General features: G+C 45.8%; 1 protein-coding gene across 1 annotated transcript in view; it reads right to left on the bottom strand.

The window, feature by feature from the left end:
* The window catches only part of LOC121583098 (fibrillin-2), a 272,325-nt gene that overhangs the window by 112,853 nt on the left and 136,246 nt on the right, over window positions 1-23,226 (bottom strand). Inside the window, exons 20-22 of the mRNA XM_041899311.2 lie at window positions 6,156-6,275; window positions 3,583-3,720; window positions 972-1,022 (exon numbers count right to left, since the gene is read on the bottom strand). Coding sequence (XP_041755245.2) covers window positions 972-1,022; window positions 3,583-3,720; window positions 6,156-6,275 — 309 coding nt within the window. The remainder of the gene's footprint in view (window positions 1-971; window positions 1,023-3,582; window positions 3,721-6,155; window positions 6,276-23,226) is intronic.

Below are 23,226 nucleotides of genomic sequence, written 5' to 3'. Positions count from 1 at the left end.
AGACTTACAGAAAACGTTTGACCTGTGTCATTGCCAACAAAGGGTATATAACAAAGTATTGAGAAACTTTTGTTATTGACCAAATACTTATTTTCCACCATAATTTGCAAATAAATTCATTAAAAATCCTACAATGTGATTTTCTGTTTTTTTCTTTCTCATTTTGTCTGTCATAGTTGACGTGTACCTATGATGAAAATTACAGGCCTCTCTCATCTTTTTAAGTGGGAGAACTTGCACAATTGGTGGCTGACTAAATACTTTTTTCCCCCACTGTATAGACAGCTGTGTGCCTTTCCAAATCATGTCCAATCAATTGAATTTACCACGGGTGGACTCCAATCAAGTTGTATAAACATCTAAAGGATGATCCATGGAAACAGGATGCACCTGAGCTCAATTTCGATTCTCATAGCAAACCATCTGAATATTTACGTAAATAAGGTTTCTTTTTTTTATGTTTAATACACTTGCAAAATTTTTGAAAAACCTGTTTCTGCTTTGTCATTATGGGGTATTGTGTGTAGATTGATGAGGGGAAAAAACTATTTAATCCATTTTAGACTAAGGCTGTAACAAAATGTGGAAAAAGTCAAGGGGTCTGAATACTTTCTGAATGCACTGTATATATATATATAATTTTAAATATTTTGTTCATATATTTTCCTTCTTTATTATTTTCCCCTAACCGTACCACCCCTCCCCTAATTGGAGTAAACTAATGGACACCAATACTTAGGCTTCTACTTCCAGCTTATACATACTATATACATTTTACGGACACAGTATATTTTACATTCGTTTTTAGTTTTTAGTCCCAGCCTTCAGCTACCCTAATCCCCTCCCATCTATATCTGAAGACCGTGGGGAACCTTGCGACTTTTTCCGCCATTTGTCATGGGCAGAGACACCTAGCAAAGGTTATGGGTTTTGTAGATTGAAAAACTGCTGATGCTTGACGTTGGACTTACCTCCACATTTGACTCCTCGCGGCCTAGCGTAGCCTCTGGAACAGATGGGATCTGCAAAAGAAGGTTGGAATGTCGTTGGGGATGGGAATGTTGGGAATCGTGGATTTGTTGCCAATGGTGACACTTTATGGGGACTCTTCCTCTGAGATAACATATTTCACAGTGGGAGCTAGTAAACACAGTCTGCATCCCAAATGGCAACCTATTCCCTGTGTAGTGCACTACTTTTGACCAGGGTGCATAAGGCTCTAGTACGCAACCCTACTGTTCCAGTCAAAACGACAACAAACAGAATTGGAATACCAGTAGGCCTAATACGGGGGGAGAGCAGACAGTGTAACACATGCAAGTGATTATATGAAGGTACAGCTCGGGATTAAGGAGAGGAACATTGCATATTTTGGCTTTTATATCTTATCTGACAGAATTATGAAGCTAAGTAAAGCACTGAGATTTACAAAGCGATACATTTCATGAAACAACATGAAACAACATGAAACAACATGAAACAACCCACACGGCCCAAAGCAAGTCATGTGTGGTGTAACACAAGCAAAATATCATCATTGGGTAGGGCTTTTCTTACACTGATGAAAAACCACCCGATTAAAATAAAACTTTTGTGGCTTGGACTTTCATTATACCCACTGCTGGCAAATGCATTATGGATAGATTGTGTGGCCACAAAAAAAAAGAAGAAAACAGAACTTGGTTGTGTCGCAAATGGCAACCTATTTCCTTTTTAGTGCACTACTTTGACCAGGCCCCATAAGTTGTCATTTGGGACTCAACCTGTGAAACCTTAAACTGAAAGGTTGTTTCAACGAGGGAAATGACACGAGCAGAGAGTTGTGCTGGAACATTCACTGCACTGGGCAATGTGTCAGACCACATGAAGAAACATGGCAGATTTTTTGTAGTTCTATTTACTACTGTCGTCATGGGGAAACCATTCCATTAAAGATCTAAAAAGAACTACTAACCCCAGTGTGCTTTAGACACAGAGTCAGGTCCAAGGCCATGTCACCCATAACAACATATTGAAATACTTAGCCCTTGGTACTACTGGCCAGCATGTGTTACAGTTCAGTAGTTTGCCTACTTCCAGTAAGACCTGGAAATACAGAAATCCCCAACACAAACCAGGTTGACCTTATCATTTGTTATTTTCCTCTGAACTGGCCGGAAACAATACCAGTGTTTATTAATTAATGAGGCAAATACCAGACCAAATGAACATGATAAAGTTACTGTTAAAACAGTTTTAAATGTAAAGTCCCCTGTTTAGGGGACCTGCGTGGTTCTTGTTCCGACCGACTGACAAATGAGCTTCTAAATCGATCTGTGGACATTGTAGATTGAAATGGCTTGCATTGAGCGGTAGCCCTGGTTCTCACGGACACAGGAGTGTGACGTGGGATGTGAGATCTGACACTACTTGAAGCTTGGATGTCCCTCCTACCATTTAATTCGCTCTTCCAACTCCTGGCTGATACTTACAAAGCACTGGAATCCTTACATCGTAGCACAGCAGGAGAGAATGGTTTCATCACTTTAGCACATTCAAAGATCGATTTATAGCGAACTTTAGCAAAGTAATCTAAAATAATGAATAGATTTGAAACAAAAACCACTTTCTGTTTGTCAAAGACGGACAAGATTAATATGAGACGAAAGGTGATTTCGTAACACGTTCAGGAAGCCAGGCTAGAGCTCTGTGACGTTCACAGCTCTGTCGTAGCCGGCCGCGACCGGGAGACCCATGGGGCGGCGCACAATTGGCCCAGCGTCTTCCAGGGTAGGGGAGGGAATGGCCGGCAGGGATGTAGCTCAGTTGGTAGAGCATGGCGTTTGCAACGCCAGGGTTGTGGGTTCGATTCCCACGGGGGGGGCAAATAACGTATGCACTCACTAACTGTAAGTCACTCTGGATAAGAGCGTCTGCTAAATGACTAAAATGTAAAATGTTCACAGCGGTGGGGTCAGGCATTTTGATCAACAGATACAGTACCTTTAGAAAATATGCAAATTGTCTCTAACACTAAACATGCAAATATGTATTTTACAGTTATAAGGAAGGAAGGTGAAATCTTATATTTAGTTGTTTCAGAATTTGATTATACTATATTTAGAAAGCATAAGTAATTTCATGCCTTATTCATACAGTTTTGTTGACTAGAAAATACATCATATAAAATATTTAATATTTCCATATTTGTATCATATTTGTCCTGTGTACTTAAGCTTGTGTCCTCAAAAGTGACTACACCTCAGCAATGTATAACTATTTTTACCAGAAAGGTGAGATTTTAACCTTTCTTTGGAGTATGCAGCATTACTAGTTATTGTTTATGGCCTCCTCATGATAAATAATTACTTTTGGGGATTACATAGATTACATTTTAGATTACATTAAGTTACATTTAACTGGTAAAAAAAAATAAAAAAAATTACTGCATCCATATTAGGAAGACAAAACTCCCTCAGACAACTGACAACTTCCTAATATGGATACCATACTACTTACAAAGGGGTTACCCATGAGCAGAGCTGAGAACCATTGGTCCAAATCATTGTCTACGGGGTAGCTGGAGGTATGTGTGTGACTTACCTATCTCACACTGCTCACAGGGACTTCCCCAGGCAGCGCCCAGGGTGGCACAGCACTCTGACTTGAGGGTTCCGCCGTTGATGTTGACCTCGCAGCGGCCATCTTGGATATTCAGCCAACAGGTCCCCTTTAGGCTGTCTATAATTAAAACACAATGCAAACTACAGTTTGTGCAGTTGTGGTCAAAAGTTTTGAGAACGACAGAAATACTAATTTTCACAAAGTCTGCTGCCTCAGTTTTTATGATGGCAGTTTGCATATACTCCAGAATGTCATGAAGAGTGATCAGATGAATTGCAATTAATTGCAAAGTCCCTCTTTGCCATGAAAATGAACTTAATTTTAAAAAAAAAATTCCACTGCATTTCAGCCCTGCCACAAAAGGACCAGCTGCCATCATGTCAGTGATTCTCTCGTTAACACAGGTGAGAGTGTTGACGAGGACACGGCTGGAGATCACTCTGTCATGCTGATTGAGTTAGAATAACAGACTGGAAGCTTTAAAAGGAGGGTGGTGCTTGAAATCATTGTTCTTCCTCTGTTAACCATGGTTACCTGCAAGGAAACACGTGCCGTCATCATTGCTTTGCACAAAAAGGGCTTCACAGGCAAGGATATTGCTACTAGTAAGATTGCACCTAAATCAACCATTTATCGGATCATCAAGAACTTCAAGGAGAGAGGTTCAATTGTTGTGAAGAAGGCGTCAGGGCACCCAAGAAAGTCCAGCAAGCGCCAGGACCGTCTCCTAAAGTTGATTCAGCTGCGGGATCGGGGCACCACCAGTGCAGAGCTTGCTCAGGAATGGCAGCAGGCAGGTGTGAGTGCATCTGCACGCACAGTGAGGCGAAGACTTTTGGAGGATGGCCTGGTGTCAAGAAGGGCAGCAAAGAAGCCACTTCTCTCCAGGAAAAACATCAGGGACAGACTGATATTCTACAAAAGGTACATGGTTTGGACTGCTGAGGACTGGGGTAAAGTCATTTTCTCTGATGAATCCCCTTTCCGATTGTCTGGGGCATCCGGAAAACACCTTGTCCGGAGAAGTCAAGGTGAGTGCTATCGTCAGTCCTGTGTCATGCCAACCGTAAAGCATCCTGAGACCATTCATGTTTGTGGTTGCTTCTCAGCCAAGGGAGTGGGCTCACTCACAATGTTGCCTAAGGACACAGCCATGAATAAAGAATGGTACCAACACATCCTCCGAGAGCAACTTCTCCCAACCATCCAAGAACAGTTTGGTGAAGAACAATGCCTTTTCCAGCATGATGGAGCACCTTGCCATAAGGCAAAAGTGATAACTAAGTGGCTCGGGGAACAAAACATCTACATTTTGGGTCCATGGCCAGGAAACTCCCCAGACCTTAATCCCATTGAGAACTTGTTGTCGATCCTCAAGAGGCGGGTTGACAAACAAAAACCCACAAATTCTGACAAACTCCAAGCTTTGATTATGCAAGAATGGGCTGCCATCAGTCAGGATGTGGCCCAGAAGTTAATTGACAGCATGCCAGGGCGGATTGCAGAGGTTTTGAAAAAGAAGGGTCAACACTGCAAATATTGACTCTTTGCATAAACTTAATGTAATTGTCAATAAAAGCCTTTGACACTTATGGAATGCTTGTAATTATACTTCAGTATACCATAGTAACATCTGACAAAAATATCTCATAACACTGAAGCAGCGAACTTTGTGAAGACCAATACTTGTGTCATTCTCAAAACGTATGACCACAACTGTGGGTGGTGGTGGACTAGGGAGCCAGACAACAGTTTTTGTGGTGGTGGACTAGGGAGCCAGAGGTAAAATAAATAAGTGTTTTTGTTCAAATTGTACACATTGGCAGCTAACTGCTGAATTGCAGTCCACAGCTACATAACTTAACCTAAATAAAAACTAAATTGAAGTGTATATTTATACAGACATTTATAGGTGGCATGTAGGAGTGGCTAGATTGGACTTAACTGCATTTTACACTTCAGAAGTTGAATTGAACATTGCATTTCAGCTGTAAATGGCCTTTTTCAAAAACCATTCTCCATTCAATTTCTACATAGACAGGAAATATTCATTAAAATGACCTGAAACAGGTTGATTTCTCTTCAATATCAATATCAAAATACATTGATGGCAGTTTGATATACACCGAAAGACCATCTCATCTACTGTGTTGACAGTGGACGTGTTTAACTATACTTGTGAAGACCAGGAGTCCCCACAAGAATAGTAAACAAACAAAAATTTGACCAACTGGGGACATTTTGTTAGTCCCCACAAGGTCAAATGCTATTTCTAGGGGGTTTAGGGTTAAGGTTAGAATTAGTGTTAGGGTTAGAATTAGGTTTAAGGTTAGGGTTAGGAGCTAGGACTAGGTTTAGGGTTAGGGTTAGGTTTTTGGTTTAAGGAAAATAGGATTTTGAATGGGACTGAATTGTGTGTCCCCACAAAGTTAGTTATACAAGACTGTATGTGTGTGTGTGCGTGTGTGTTGGTGTCTGTGTCGTTGTCAGTGTATGTGTGGGTGTGTCGTCTCTGTGTGTGTGAGTGTGTGTGTGTGTGTGTGTGTATTTACCAATGCAGATGAGTCCTGTGGTGTCCAGCTTGCCCCCCGGGGAGCACTCGCAGGTGAAGGAGCCGGCTGTGTTCCTACACTGTCCGTTAGCACAGGGGCTGTTTTCACACTCGTTCACATCTACAAACAGGGGGGGAAGAGTTAGAGGGGAACACCTTTCATTTCATTTACAAGAAGGAGGAATAGTTAGAGGGGGACACATTTCACAACATTTACATGGGGGAAGAGTTAAAAGGTGACACCTTTTAACTTAACTACCTCTCAAAGCAGGGGGAATAGTTTGAGGGTGACACCTTTAAGTACATTTACAAGCAGGTTCTGATTGGGGATGTGTCCCAATAATCTAGATAGCTTTCCTTCTCCTTTCACTCCATCACCACTGATCTTAAAGGATTTGCTAGGCATGCGCAGTATACCAGTTCTTGAAAGCCAGTAAGTCCTTTAATTCAATGATCAGATATCATGATAAAAGATGACAAGAATGAGAAAATGGGACAAAGATTTTGGCAACTGATAGCTACAATCCTCTTTGTAACCTGATTACAATAGGGGGAAGATATAAAATGTGACACACTGCGAAGAGGGAAAGCCAGCCCAAAATATTGACTGCTTTTAAGTAGGGCTGGGAATTGCCAGGGACCTCCAGATACTTAGGTGCCGATACAATATATATATTGCGATTCTCACGATTCTATATGTTCCAAACATATTGCTGGTGCAGGGGGACAAGAGAGAGCCATGAGAAAACGAGTTTTGATCAGTCATGGAATTACAAGTGCTGAAAACAAATTGACTCCATATTTAAAAAGATGGAGAAAAAAAGCTATGAAGGAAATGTAACTGTATACATTTTTTCCCCCCATTACTACTTTTAAGGCAAGCCAATGGTAAAAATAAACCTCAACGGGAGAAACAGTTAAACCGATGATGATTAGCTACTCCACCAACTGGAAACCATTACACTCAATGAACACTCTCAATCAATATACACTACCAGTCAAAAGTTTGGACACATCTACTCATTCAAGGGTTTTTCTTTAAGAAGGAAAGAAATTCCACAAATTAACTTTTAAGAAGGCACACCTGTTAATTGAAATGCATTCCAGGTGACTACCTCATGAAGCTGGTTGAGAGAATGCCAAGAGTGTGCAAAGCTGTCATCAAGGCAAAGGGTGGCTACTTTGAAGAATCTCAAATATAAAATATATTTTGATTTGTTTAACACTTTTTTGGGTTACTACATGATTCCATATGTGTTATTTCATACGTTTGATGTCTTCACTATTATTCTATAATGTAAAAAATAGTAAAAATAAAGAAAAACCCCTTGAATGAGTAGGTGTGTCCAAACTTTTGACTGGTACTGTATATATTTTTTCCTTCGGTCCAGGGATTCACATAAAGGCATGAATAAGAATAAGGAATGGTCAGTCAACGCCCCCAGCCAGTAGTTCATCATGGTAATCACTTACATACAGCGTATTTGTACAATTCATTTGTTTTCCACTTCCATCTGCTTGGAGGAACGGTTAACAAATTGATTATTGTATTGCCACGGTGCTGATGAGGATTGAATGAACTTGCAACTGCACAGCAGCAAGATTGAGCGGTGTCGAGTGGAATTCCTTCTGCTGTGTACAGTGGCAGTCCTGGGTTCAAAAAGTATTTAGTATTTATTATCATAGTATTTATCAAGCTTGTCTGGTGCAATGGAGCCAATGGAATCGTCCCAAAAAGTGCAAGCCCCGCCCATCTGGCACTCAAGGCTCTAAGTCTAGCAAACGCTCAAAGCTGAAAGATTTCAAATACTACTTAAACCCAAGTCTGATGGAGTGCGCGCTTGCTTCATCTAACTTGCTGTGCATGTGCCTTCCAAATGTGTCAATTTATAGCCTGGCTTGATGACATCAGAGCTTGCAAATACCCACTGTTGCCTAACACACACAGGTTTGGACCACTTAAGTCATTGCTACCAGGGAAAGCGAATAAATTACGGCAAAAAACATGCTGTTGTGATTTCGACATGTTTTACAGAAAGGGAGAGGGCAAAGGAGGTGAGGTATGAATCATAACTTTGGTTGGGTGACAGTGTAGTGGCGGTGTCGTGACGGTGTCGTGACGGTGTCGTGGCGGTGTCGTGACGGTGTCGTGACGGTTTAGTGGCGGTGTCGTGACGGTGTCGTGGCGGTGTCGTGACGGTGTAGTGACGGTGTCGTGACGGTGACGTGACGGTGTCGTGACGGTGTAGTGACGGTGTCGTGACGGTGTCGTGACTGTGTCGTGACGGTGTCGTGACGGTGTAGTGGCGTAAGTCATGCTTGGCTATGTCTCCAGAGGACTCCAGAGGAATAACACCATTCCCTGTGAGTGAGATGTTTCCAACTCTAAGGGTGCATCTTAAATGGATCCCTACTCGCTTTATAGTGCACTACTAGGGAATAGGGTGCAATTTGAAAGGTAGTTCAACTGTCACTAACACGTGGAAGCGTGTCATTCACGTTAATTCAGCTCAGGAATGGCTCGCATGGAATGTGAATTTGGTAGCTGATGGTAATTATCCAAAGTGATGTGGAATGGCTATGGAAGACTCAGTGGAAGAAGCATGTGGGGATGTAAACCGGATGGGAATAGAAATATGCACAAGCCTTAAAGCTTCACTCTCTGCTGTGACTGGACTACGCTCCCCTCCCAAAGCGTTCACAAGGAACAGATGTCATTATAAAAGTGTGTGTGTGTGTGTGTGTGTGTGTGGAAGATGAATGCACTAACTGTAAATTGCTCTGGATAAGAGTGTCTGCTAAATGACTAAAATGTAAAATGTAAAAGAATGTGCGTTTTCGTGCGTCCACACGCTGTCCCCAGCCGTCCAAACATCCTGTTGTGTGTGTTACTTTCCGCTGTGTTGACCGTCATCCCTTGACGTCAACAGTCTGAAGGGTCCAGTCCTCACAGTCTCTCAATGCCCAAACCAGGAGGCCCAGCCTCTTAATTTACTACCCTATAAACCAGTAGCTTTAAATAGGCCACAGAGCGATGGATTGCATCCCAAATGGCACCCTATTCCCTTACATAATGCCCTACCTTTGACCAGGGCCCATAGGGCTCTAATCAAAATTAGTGCACTATATAGGGAATAGGGTGCTATTTGGGATGCAATATCACTTTCCCCCGGTTGCTTCCGCTACGACCCAGAGAGCTCGAAATGCTGCAAGCAATAAAAGGCGGTCTACTAGTGAATCTGGAGTGAATCTGGAGTGAAAATGGAGTCTAGGTTGGGGCGAATGTTCTAGGAATTACGTTTCAAGAATGTCAATGTGCATTAGCATAGAATAGAGCAGTAAGAGAGATGCAACCAAGATGTACAGTGGGGAAAAAAAGTATTTAGTCAGCCACCAATTGTGCAAGTTCTCCCACTTAAAAAGATGAGAGAGGCCTGTAATTTTCATCATAGGTACACGTCAACTATGACAGACAAAATGAGAATTTTTTTTCCAGAAAATCAGATTGTAGGATTTTTAATGAATTTATTTGCAAATTATGGTGGAAAATAAGTATTTGGTCAATAACAAAAGTTTCTCAATACTTTGTTATATACCCTTTGTTGGCAATGACACAGGTCAAACGTTTTCTGTAAGTCTTCACAAGGTTTTCACACACTGTTGCTGGTATTTTGGCCCATTCCTCCACGCAGATCTCCTCTAGAGCAGTGATGTTTTGGGGCTGTCGCTGGGCAACACAGACGTTCAACTCCCTCCAAAGATTTTCTATGGGTGTCACGATCGTCTACGAAATGAGTGGACCAAGGCGCAGCGTGCGATACGAACATGACTTTAATTGGTAAAGTACACGAAACAAAACAAAACACGATCGTAAAGTCCACAGTGACAATGACTGACAAGGAACAAAAACCCACAACCCCAAGGTGAACAATGACAGTTTAAATATGGCTCCCAATCAGAGATAACGAGCCGACAGCTGACACTCGTTACCTCTGATTGGGAGTCACTCGATCAACCAAGAAAACACAACCAAAGACAACCAACCAAAACACAACAAAACGAACACACCCTGGCTCAAAATACAAAGTCCCGGAGCCAGAGCGTGACAGTACCCCCCCCTAAAGGCGCGGACTGCGACCGCGCCTCAAAACCCCAAATAGGGGAGGGCTGGGTGGGTGTTGCTCCTCGGAGGCGGCTCCGGCTCCGGGCTTGACCACCACCCTTCTTCAAATCCCCCCGTAGCGCCCCCGGTCCGATCTGACCCAGCTGGTAGGATCTGGACTGACGACGCGCACCCCTGGCTTGGCGCGTGAGGCAGGAACGGACCGGACCTGGCCGACGATACGCACCCTAGGCTTGATGCGTGGATTCGGAACGGGCCTCACCAGGCTGACGACTCGCCTCCCTGGCTTGGTGCGAGTAGCAGGAATGGGCTGGATCAGGCTGACGGCTCGCACCCTTGGCTTGGTGCGAGTAGCAGGGACGAGCTGAACCAGGCTGACGACTCGCACCCTTGGCTCGGTGCGAGTAGCAGGAACCGGGCTGAACCAGGCTGACGACTCGCACCCCTTGGCTTGTGCGAGTAGCAGGAACGGGCTGGACCAGGCCGACGACTCGTACCCCTGGCTTGGTGCGAGTAGCAGGAACGGGCTGAACCAGGCTGACGACTCGCACCCTTGGCTTGGGTGCAGTAGCAGGAACAGGCTGGATCCGGCTGACGACTCGCACCCTTGGCTTGGTGCGAGTAGCAGGAACAGGCCGGGCTGGGCTGGCGACGCACACCGTAGGCTCTGTGCGTGGAGCAGGAACAGGCCGGGCTGGGCTGACGACGCACACCGTAGGTTTTGTGCGTGGAGCAGGAACAGGCCGGGCTGGGCTGGCGACGCACCCCGTAGGCTTTGTGGACATGGTTCGTCAACATCTTCAACAGCCGAAGCTAAGTAGTAACATTAACATGATGTCTTCTAATTGCAGTCGCTGTACTCATAATATACAGGAGAACGATCGCCTTACGGCGAGAATAGCTGTGCTACAAGCCCAGCTTCAGACGCAATCGTTAGGCAAGGGTAATTTCAGTGTAGGAAAGGAAGAAACAGCGTCTGTGCCACCAGTAAGTACAGATAGTAACGTTAGTATAAATCCCCCCGCACAGTCCCCGCAGCCGGACAACTTTCTCATGGCTTCTGGAGGGAAATACTGTTGGAATGCTCAACCGGTGTCGCTCATTCAGCCGACAGAAACTTTCAACCGGTTTTCCCCATTATGTAGCGAGTCGGAGTCTGAGTCTGAGTCTTCTCTTGTCTCTACTCCTCCCGTTCACGGGGTCTGAGACGCCGAAGGCTCCACCATTAGCTCTGACAAATTGAAAACCCTAGTCATTGGCGACTCCATTACCCGCAGTATTAGACTTAAAACGAATCACCCAGCGATCATACACTGTTTACCAGGGGGCAGGGCTACCGACGTTAAGGCTAATCTAAAGATGGTGCTGGCTAAAGCTAAAACTGGCGAGTGTAGAGAGTATAGAGATATTGTTATCCACGTCGGCACCAACGATGTTAGGATGAAACAGTCAGAGGTCACCAAGTGCAACATAGCTTCAGCGTGTAAATCAGCTAGAAAGATGTGTCGGCATCGAGTAATTGTCTCTGGCCCCCTCCCAGTTAGGGGGAGTGACGAGCTCTACAGCAGAGTCTCAGCACTCAATCGCTGGTTGAAAACTGTTTTCTGCCCCTCCCAAAAGATAGAATTTGTAGATAATTGGCCCTCTTTCTGGGTCTCACCCACAAACAGGACCAAGCCTGACCTGCTGAGGAGTGACGGACTCCATCCTAGCTGGAGGGGTGCTCTCATCTTATCTACCAACATAGATAGGGCTCTAACTCCTCTAGCCCCACAGTGAAATAGGGTGCAGGCCAGGCAGCAGGCTGTTAGCCAACCTGCCAGCTTAGTGGAGTCTGCCAATAGCACAGTCAGTGTAGTCAGCTCAGCCATACCCATTGAGACTGTGTCTGTGCCTCGACCTAGGTTGGGCAAAACTAAACATGGCGGTGTTCGCCTTAGCAATCTTATTAGGATAAAGACCTCCTCCATTCCTGCCATTATTGAAAGAGATCGTGATACCTCACATCTCAAAATAGGGTTACTTAATGTTAGATCCCTCACTTCAAAGGCAGTCATAGTCAATGAACTAATCACTGATCATAATCTTGATGTGATTGGCCTGACTGAAACATGGCTTAAGCCTGATGAATTTGCTGTGTTAAATGAGGCCTCACCTCCTGGTTACACTAGTGACCATATTCCCCTTTCCTTCTCGCAAAGGCGGAGGTGTTGCTAACATTTACGATAGCAAATTTCAATTTACAAAAAAAAAAATGGCGTTTTCGTCTTTTGAGCTTCTAGTCATGAAATCTATGCAGCCTACTCAATCACTTTTTATAGCTACTGTTTACAGGCCTCCTGGGCCATATACAGCGTTCCTCTCTGAGTTTCCTGAATTCCTATCAGACCTTGTAGTCATAGCAGATCATATTCTAATTTTTGGTGATTTTAATATTCACATGGAGAAGTCCACAGACCCACTCCAAAAGTCTTTCGAGCCATCATCGACTCAGTGGGTTTTGTCCAACATGTCTCTGGACCTACTCACTGCCACAGTCATACTCTGGACCTAGTTTTGTCCCATGGAATAAATGTTGTAGATCTTAATGTTTTTCCACAAAATCCTGGACTATCGGACCACCATTTTATTACGTTTGCAATCGCAACAAATAATCTGCTCAGACCCCAACCAAGGAGCATCAAAAGTCGTGCTATAAATTCTCAGACAACACAAAAATTCCTTGATGCCCTTCCAGACTCCTTCTGCCTACCCAAGGACGTCAGAGGACAAAAATCAGTTAACCACTTAACTGAGGAACTCAATTTAACCTTGCGCAATACCCTAGATGCAGTTGCACCCCTAAAAACGAAAAACATTTGTCATAAGAAACTAGCTCCCTGGTATACAGAAAATACCCGAGCTTTGAAGCAAGCTTCCAGGAAATTGGAACGGAAATGGCGCCACACCAAACTGGAAGTCTTCCGACTAGCTTGGAAAGACAGTACCGTGCAGTACCGAAGAGCCCTCACTGCTGCTCGATCATCCTACTTTTCCAACTTAATCGAGGAAAATAAGAACAATCCAAAATTTCTTTTGATACTGTTGCAAAGCTAACTAAAAAGCAGCATTCCCCAAGAGAGGATGGCTTTCACTTCAGCAGTGATAAATTCATGAACTTCTTTGAGGAAAAGATCATGACCATTAGAAAGCAAATTACGGACTCCTCTTTGAATCTGCGTATTCCTCCAGGGCTTAGCTGTCCTGGATCTGCACAGCTCTGCGAGGGCCTGGGATCGGGAGAGACACTTAAGTGTTTTAGTACTATATCTCTTGACACAATGATGAAAATAATCATGGCCTCTAAACCTTCAAGCTGCATACTGGATCCTATTCCTACTAAACTGCTGAAGGAGCTGCTTCCTGTGCTTGGCCCTCCTATGTTGAACATAATAAACAGCTCTCTATCCACCGGATGTGTACCAAACTCACTAAAAGTGGCAGTGATAAAGCCTCTCTTGAAAAAGCCAAACCTTGACCCGGAAAATATAAAAAACTATCGGCCTATATCGAATCTTCCATTCCTCTCAAAAATTTTAGAAAAAGCTGTTGCGCAGCAACTCACTGCCTTTCTGAAGACAAACAATGTATACGAAATGCTTCAGTCTGGTTTTAGACCCCCATCATAGCACTGAGACTGCACTTGTGAAGGTGGTAAATGACCTTTTAATGGCGTCAGACCGAGGCTCTGCATCTGTCCTCGTGCTACTAGACCTTAGTGCTGCCTTTGACACCATCGATCACCACATTCTTTTGGAGAGACTGGAAACCCAAATTGGTCTACACGGACAAGTTCTGGCCTGGTTTAGATCTTACCTGTCGGAAAGATATCAGTTTGTCTCTGTGAATGGTCTGTCCTCCGACAAATCAACTGTACATTTCGGTGTTCCTCAAGGTTCCGTTTTAGGACCACTATTGTTTTCACTATATATTTTACCTCTTGGGGATGTTATTCGAAAACATAATGTTAACTTTCACTGCTATGCGGATGACACACAGCTGTACATTTCAATGAAACATGGTGAAGCCCCAAAATTGCCCTCGCTAGAAGCCTGTGTTTCAGACATAAGGAAGTGGATGGCTGAAAACTTTCTACTTTTAAACTCGGACAAAACAGAGATGCTTGTTCTAGGTCCCAAGAAACAAAGAGATCTTCTGTTAAATCTGACAATTCATCTTGATGGTTGTAAAGTCGTCTCAAATAAAACTGTGAAGGACCTCGGCGTTACTCTTGACCCTGATCTCTCTTTTGACGAACATATCAAGACTGTTTCAAGGACAGCTTTTTTCCATCTACGTAACATTGCAAAAATCAGAAATTTTCTGTCCAAAAATGATGCAGAAAAATTAATCCATGCATTTGTTACTTCTAGGTTAGACTACTGCAATGCTCTACTTTCCGGCTACCCGGATAAAGCACTAAATAAACTTCAGTTAGTGCTAAATACGGCTGCTAGAATCCTGACTAGAACCAAGAAATTTGATCATATTACTCCAGTGCTAGCTTCCCTACACTGGCTTCCTGTTAAGGCAAGGGCTGATTTCAAGGTTTTACTGTTAACCTATAAAGCGTTACATGGGCTTGCTCCTACCTATCTTTCCGAGTTGGTCCTGCCGTACATACCAATACGTACGCTACGGTCACAAGACGCAGGCCTCCTAATTGTCCCTAGAATTTCTAAGCAAACAGCGGGAGGCAGGGCTTTCTCCTATAGATCTCCATTTTTATGGAACAGTCTGCCTACCCATGTGAGAGACGCAGACTCGGTCTCATCCTTTAAGTCTTTACTGAAGACTTATCTCTTCAGTAGGTCATATGATTGAGTGTAGTCTGGCCCAGGAGTGTGAAGGTGAACGGAAAGGCTCTGGAGCAACGAACAGCCCTTGCTGTCTCTGCCGGGCCGGTTCCCCTCTCTCCACTGGGGTTCTCTGCCTCTAACCCTGTTACAGGGGCTGAGTCACTGGCTTGCTGGTGCTCTTTCATGCCGTCCCTAGGAGGGGTGCGTCACTTGAGTGGGTTGAGTTACTGACGTGATCTTCCTGTCTGGGTTGGCGCCCCCCTTGGTTTGTGCTGTGGTGGAGACCTCTGTGGGCTATACTCGGCCTTGTCTCAGGATTGTAAGTTGGTGGTTGAGGATATCCCTCTAGTGGTGCGGGGGCTGTGCTTTGGCGGAGTGGGTGGGGTTATATCCTTCCTGTTTGGCCCTGTCCGGGGGTTTCTTCGGATGGGGCCACAGTGTCTCGGACCGCTCCTGTCTCAGCCTCCAGTATTTATGCTGCAGTAGTTTGTGTGTCGGGGGGCTGGGGTTAGTTGGTTATACCTGGAGTACTTCTCCTGTCTTATCCAGTGTCCTGTGTGAATTTAAGTATGCTCTCTCTAATTCTCTCGTTCTCTCTTCTCTCTGAGAACCTGAGCCCTAGGACCATACGTCAGGACTACCGGGCATGCTGACACCTTGCTGTCCCCAGTCCGCCTGGCCTTGCTGCTATTCCAGTTTCAACTGTTCTGCCTGCGGTTCTGAAACCCCTACCTGTCCCAGACCTGCTGTTTTCAACTCTTAATGATCGGCTATGAAAAGCCAACTGAGAGACCTGAGCCCTAGGACCATACGTCGGGACTACCGGCCGTGGTGACTCCTTGCTGTCCCCAGTCCGCCTGGCCTTGCTGCTATTCCAGTTTCAACTGTTCTGCCTGCGGTTATGGAACCCCTACCTGTCCCAGACCTGCTGTTTTCAACTCTTAATGATCGGCTATGAAAAGCCAACTGAGATTTATTCCTGATTATTATTTGACCATGCTTGTCACTTATGAACATTTTTGAACATCTTGGTATGGTTCTGTTATAATCTCCACCCGGCACAGCCAGAAGAGGACTGGCCACCCCTCATAGCCTGGTTCCTCTCTAGGTTTCTTCCTAGGTTTTGGCCTTTCTAGGGAGTTTTTCCTAGCCACCGTGCTTCTACACCTGCATTACTAGCTGTTTGGGGTTTTAGGCTGGGTTTCTGTACAGCACTTCGAGATATTAGCTGATGTACGAAGGGCTATATAAAATACAATTGATTGATTGATTGATTGTGCGTAGAGCAGGAACAGGCCGGGCTGGGCTGGCGACGCACACCGTAGGTTTTGTGCGTGGAGCAGGAACAGGCCGGGCTGGGCTGGCGACGCACACCGTAGGTTTTGTGCGTGGAACAGGAACAGGCCGGGCTGGGCTGGCGACGCACACCGTAGGCTTTGTGCGTAGAGCAGGGACAGGCTGGGCTGGGCTGGCAACGCACCCCGTAGGCTTTGTGCGTAAAGCAGGAACAGGCCGGGCTGGGCTGGCGACGCACACCGTAGGCTTTGTGCGTAGCGCAGGGACAGGCCGGGCTGGGCTGGCAACGCACCCCGTAGGCTTGGTGCGTGGAGCAGGGATAGGCCGAGCTGGGCTGGCGACGCACACCGTAGGCTTTGTGCGAGAGGCAGGAACAGGCCGGACCGGGCTGGCAACGCACCCCGTAGGCTTTGTGCGTAAAGCAGGAATAGGCCGAGCTGGGCTGGCGACGCACACCGTAGGCTTTGTGCGAGAGGCAGGAACAGGCCGGACCGGGCTGGAGACGCGCACCGTCCATTTGGTGCGAGGGGCCGTAACAGGCCGGACCGTACTGGGGACACACACCACTGGCTCTACTCCGGGGAACTGGAACGGGCCGGACCGGACTGGTAACACACCCCAGTACCTCTCGCCGTGCCTCTAAACCTCCTTTCCCTACTTTGACCAGTGGCCCCCGTAACCTGGTGGCCTTTTGAATTCGCCCCTTCTCTGCCTCCGTCAACCCCGTCGTCCATGCCCTGTGCCCCCCCCTAAAAAATTATTGGGGGTGCCTCTCGTCCCTCCGACGCTGCTCCCACATCCAGGCCGCCGATTCCTGGACACGCTGCTTGGTCCTTTGATGGTGGGTTTTTCTGTCACGATCGTCTACGAAATGAGTGGACCAAGGCGCAGCGTGCGATATGAACATGACTTTAATTGGTAAAGTACACGAAACAAAACAAAACACGATCGTAAAGTCCACAGTGACAATGACTGACAAGGAACAAAAACCCACAACCCCAAGGTGAACAATGACAGTTTAAATATGGCTCCCAATCAGAGATAACGAGCCGACAGCTGACACTCGTTACCTCTGATTGGGAGTCACTCGATCAACCAAGAAAACACAACCAAAGACAACCAACCAAAACACAACAAAACGAACACACCCTGGCTCAAAATACAAAGTCCCAGAGCCAGAGCGTGACAATGGGGTTGAGATCTGGAGACTGGCTAGGCCACTCCAGGACCTTGGGCGGTGTGTTTGGGATCATTGTCATGCTGAAAGACCCAGCCACGTTTCATCTTCAATGCCCATGCTGATGGAAGGAGGTTTTCACTCAAAATCTCACGATACATGGCCCCATTCATTCTTTCCTTTACACGGATCAGTCGCGTCCTGGTCCCTTTGCAGAAAAACAGCCCCAAAGCATGATGTTTCCACCCCCATGCTTCACAGTAGGTATGGTGTTCTTTGGATGCAACTCAGCATTCTTTGTCCTCCAAACACGACGAGTTGAGTTTTTACCAAAAAGTTCTATTTTGGTTTCATCTGACCATATGACATTCTCCCAATCCTCTTCTGGATCATCCAAATGCACTCTAGCAAACTTAAGACGGGCCTGGACATGTACTGGCTTAAGCAGGGGGACACGTCTGGCACTGCAGGATTTGAGTCCCTGGCGGCGTAGTGTGTTACTGATGGTAGGCTTTGTTACTTTGGTCCCAGCTCTCTGCAGGTCATTCACTAGGTCCCCCCGTGTGGTTCTGGGATTTTGCTCACCGTTCTTGTGATCATTTTGACCCCACAGGGTGAGATCTTGCGTGGAGCCCCAGATCGAGGGAGATTATCAGTGATCTTGTATGTCTTCCATTTCCTAATAATTGCTCCCACAGTTGATTTCTTCAAACCAAGCTGCTTACCTATTGCAGATTCAGTCTTCCCAGCCTGGTGCAGGTCTACAATTTTGTTTCTGGTGTCCTTTGACAGCTCTTTGGTCTTGGCCATAGTGGAGTTTGGAGTGTGACTGTTTGAGGTTGTGGACAGGTGTATTTTATACTGATAACAAGTTCAAACAGGTGCCAATACAGGTAACGAGTGGAGGACAGAGGAGCCTCTTAAAGAAGAAGTTACAGGTCTGTGAGAGCCAGAAATCTTGCTTGTTTGTAGGTGACCAAATACTTATTTTCCACCATAATTTGCAAATAAATTCATTAAAAATCCTACAATGTGATTTTCAGGAGAAAACAATTCTCCATTTGTCTGTCATAGTTGACGTGTACCTATGATGAAAATTACAGGCCTCTCTCATCTTTTTAAGTGGGAGAACTTGCACAATTGGTGGCTGACTAAATACTTTTTTTCCCCACTGTAGCTTACGTTGATTGGACTAAATCGTTTTTGGTATCTTAGTTGTCACTGTATTAGACTAGGCATACGTGATTTGATGCTGTAATAGGAGCTCCTATTTTCTTTGCGACTTGCAGTAACACTCCATGGTTCTAAATCAATCGTTTTTTTAGTAGTCCAAGAATGTCGGAAACATTAGCTTGCTTGACCATGCTGTAGGTCATGTAACTGTTTGTAGCATGCAATATGTTTTGTGGACTTCACCGGACAGATGTTGCTCTCCAGTTTTGTAATGAAACAAATGGGGTTTGTATCATTTGATTTACACAACATGCCTACCACATTGAAGATACAAAATATGTTTTATTGTGAAACAAAAAAGAAATAAGACCAAAAAAAACAGATAACTTGAGCGTGCAGAACTATTCACCCCCCCAAAGTCAATACTTTGTAGAGACACCTTTTACAGCAATTACAGCTGCAAGTCTCTTGGGGTATGTCTCTTTAAGCTTGGCACATCTAGCCACTGGGATTTTTGCCCATTCTTCAAGTCAAAACTGCTCCAGCTCCTTCAAGTTGGATGGGTTCCGCTGGTGTACAGCAATCTTTAAGTCATTCCACAGATTCTCAATTGGATTGAGGTATGAGCTTTGACTAGGCCATTCCAAGACATTTAAATGTTTCCCCTTAAACCACTCGAGTGTTGCTTTAGCAGTATGCTTAGGGTCATTGTCCTGCTGGAAGGTGAACCTCCGTCCCAGTCTCAAATCTCTGGAAGACTGAAACAGGATTCCCTCAAGAATTTCCCTGTATTTAGCACCATCCATCATTCCTTCAATTCTGACCAGTTTCCCAGTCCCTGCCAATGGAAAACATCCCCACAGCATGATGCTGCCACCACCATGCTTCACTGTGGGGATGGTATTCTCGGGGTGATGAGAGGTGTTGGGTTTGCGCCAGACATAGCGTTTTCCTTGATGGCCAAAAAGCTCAATTTTAGTCTCATCTAACCAGAGTACCTTCTTCCATATGTTTGGGGAGTCTCCCACATGCCTTTTGGCCAACACCAAACGTGTTTGCTTATTTTTTCTTTAAGCAATTGCTTTTTTCTGGCCACTCTTCTGTAAAGCTCAGCTTTGTGGAGTGTATGGCTTAAAGTGGTCCTATGGACAGATACTCCAATCTCCGCTGTGGAGCTTTGCAGCTCATTCAGGGTTATCTTTGGTCTCTTTGTTGCCTCTCTGATTAATGCCCTCCTTGCCTGGTCCGTGAGTTTTGGTGGGCGTCCCTCTCTTGGCAGGTTTGTTGTGGTGCCATATTCTTTCCATTTTTTAATAATGGATTTAATGGTGCTCCGTGGGATCTTCAAAGTTTCGGATATTTTTGTATAACCCAACCCTGATCTGTACTTCTCCACAACTTTGTCCCTGACCTGTTTGGAGAGCTCCTTGGTCTTCATGGTGCCGCTTGCTTGGTGGTGCCCCTTGCTTAGTGGTGTTGCAGACTCTGGGGCCTTTCAGAACAGGTGTGTGTATATATATATATATATATATATATATATATATATATAATAAACACATGAGATCATGTGACAGAGCATGTGACACTTAGATTGCACACAGGTGGACTTTATTTGACTAATTATGTGACTAATTGGTTGCACCAGATCTTATTTAGGGGCTTCATAACAAAGGGTGTGAATACATATGCACGCACTACTTTTCCGTTATTTCATTTGTATAATTTTTTGAAACAAGTTATTTTTTTAATTTCACTTCACCAATTTGGACTATTTTGTGTATGTCCATTACATGAAATCCAAATAAAAATCCATTTAAATTACAGGTTGTAATGCAACAAAGTAGGAAAAACGCCAAGGGAGATGAATACTTTTGCAAAGCACTGTAAAAACAAATAAACACTAGTTCAAGTCCATCACAATGAAGTCCATTATCATTTAGTTTTGGCAGGTCTAAAGAAACGTGGAAATAAGAAAATGTATTTAAAAGAAAAAAGAAAAGCATATTTAAAGTTTATTATGTTACTAGTCTTTGCTTAGTATCCAGAGCAATGCTGCCACCTGAGTGGTCATGTGCTGAACGCATGGATAGCGCAGATATTCTTGGAAAAAGTGACATTTGGAAATAGAGCTGTAGTTCTTAAATTTTGAGAGCTATTTGACAAAGGAAAGTGTCATAGAAACTGCAGAATATGCTCTTTCTGATACTATATAGAAATCAAAATGTTTTACCTGCATGTGACTGTCACGCCCTGGCTCTGGGACTCTGTTATGTTGAGCCAGGGTGGGTTGTTTCTATGTGTTTTGTGTGCTAGGTTGTTTATCTAGTTCATTTGTTTCTATGTTGGCCGGTGTGGTTCTCAATCAGAGGCAACGTGAATCAGCTGTTGCTTGTTGTCTCTGATTGGGAACCATACTTAGGTAGCCTGTTTTGCCACAGTGTTTGTGGGATCTTGTTCCGTGTTGGTTTGGTGTTGTAGACCAAGGACTTCACGTTATCGTTTGTTGTTTTGTTCGTGGGATCATTAAGAATAAAAGTATGTTCGCAAATCACGCTGCGCCTTGGTCCACTGTGTATAACGATCGTGACAGAAGATCCCACCATAACTGGACCAAGCAGCGTGTCCAGGAGCCAACGCCAGAGGTGACTCTTATGGATGTCCACTTCGACTGGGTCAAGCAGCGTGTCCAGGAGCCAACGCCAGAGAGGACTCTTATGGATATCAACCTCGACTGGGTCAAGCCGCGTGAGGAGGAGAGAGGTTGGACTTGGGAGCAGAGGAGCAAGAGTCTGGTGAGAGCCATGGAGGCCTGGTCCACGAGGAGGAGAGACGCCCAGAAATTTTTTAGGGGGGGGCTCATGCCGTGGACGACGGGGCAGCAGGAGGTCGGGATAGAGTGGTTCAGCGGGTTGGCAAGGGAGGCCGCCAGGTTACGGGAGTCACTGGTCACCAGGGGGAAGGAGAATGTAGAGGCACGGCGAGAGGTACTGGGGTGTGTTGCCAGTCCGGTCCGGCCCGTTCCTGATCCCCGCGTAGGGCCAGTGGTGTGTGTCCCCAGTACGGTCCGGCCCGTTCCTGATCCCCGCGTAGGGCCGGTGGTGTGTGTCCCCAGTACGGCCCGGCCTGTTCCTGCCCCTCGCACCAAGCCTATGGTGCGCGTCGCCAGCCCGGCCCGGCCTGTTCCTGCCCCTCGCACCAAGCCAATGGTGCGCGTCAACAGTCCGGTCCAGCCTGTTCCTGCTCCCCGCACCAAGCCTATGGTGCGCGTCGCCAGCCCGGCCCGGCCTGTTCCTGCTCTCCGCACCAAGCCTATGGTGCGCGTCGCCAGCCCGGCCCGGCCTGTTCCTGCTCCCCGCACCAAGCCAATGGTGCGCGTCATCAGCCCGGTCCGGCCCATTCCTGCTCCCCGCACCAAGCCTGTGGTGCGCATCAACAGCCCGGTCCGGTCCGTTCCTGCTCTCCGCACCAAGCCTATGGTGCGCGTCGCCAGCCCGGCCCGGCCTGTTCCTGCTCTCCGCACCAAGCCTGTGGTGCGCTTCGTCAGCCCGGTTCGGCCCGTCCCTGCTCCCCGCACCAAGCCTGTGGTGCGCGTCGTCAGTCCGGCACAGCCCGTGCCTGGGTCACCGGTGCCTCGTCAGGTACCGGTTAGCTGCTCCACATCGGAGCCTGAGCGATCCGCTCCACCGATGTCCAGTCCAGATCCAGCCAGCAGGGCCAGACCGGACCAGGGGCGCTATGGGGGGTTTGTTGGAGGGTGGGGGTCAAGCCCGGAGCCGGAACCGCCTCCGAGGAGGAATGCCCACCCGGCCCTCCCCTGTTCGGTTTTTGTTTGGCGCGGTCGCAGTCCGCGCCTTTGGGGGGGGGGGTACTGTCACGCCCTGGCTCTGGGACTCTTTTATGTTGAGCCAGGGTGGGTTGTTTCTATGTGTTTTGTGTGCTAGGTTGTTTGTCTAGTTCATTTGTTTCTATGTTGGCCGGTGTGGTTCTCAATCAGAGGCAACGTGAATCAGCTGTTGCTTGTTGTCTCTGATTGGGAACCATACTTAGGTAGCCTGTTTTGCCACAGTGTTTGTGGGATCTTGTTCCGTGTTGGTTTTGTGTAGTGTAACCAAGGACGTCACGTTATCGTTTGTTGTTTTGTTCGTGGGATCATTAAGAATAAAAGTATGTTCGCAAATCACGCTGCGCCTTGGTCCACTGTGTATAACGATTGTGACAGTGACTCTGAAGGAGGATTTGATAAAGTGATGCTCCTTTCCCTGCATCTGTCAATTACAAGATCTCTTCATGTACAATTTGACAACTGATAATATTGTCACTCATCAGACTATTGTCAATTTAATCTTGTCTATAGGCTAACTCTTATTATGTGTGAAATTATACAAAACAAAAAAATACATGCAACATGCAATAATTTCAAAGATTTTACTGAGTTACAGTTCATATAAGGAAATCAGTCAATTGA

Source organism: Coregonus clupeaformis, chromosome 15 (assembly GCF_020615455.1).
Source record: "Coregonus clupeaformis isolate EN_2021a chromosome 15, ASM2061545v1, whole genome shotgun sequence".
Classification (NCBI taxonomy): Eukaryota; Metazoa; Chordata; class Actinopteri; order Salmoniformes; family Salmonidae; genus Coregonus; species Coregonus clupeaformis.
The sequence above is the reverse complement of the archived record's forward strand: the minus strand, read 5'-3'. Positions and strand labels throughout refer to the sequence as shown.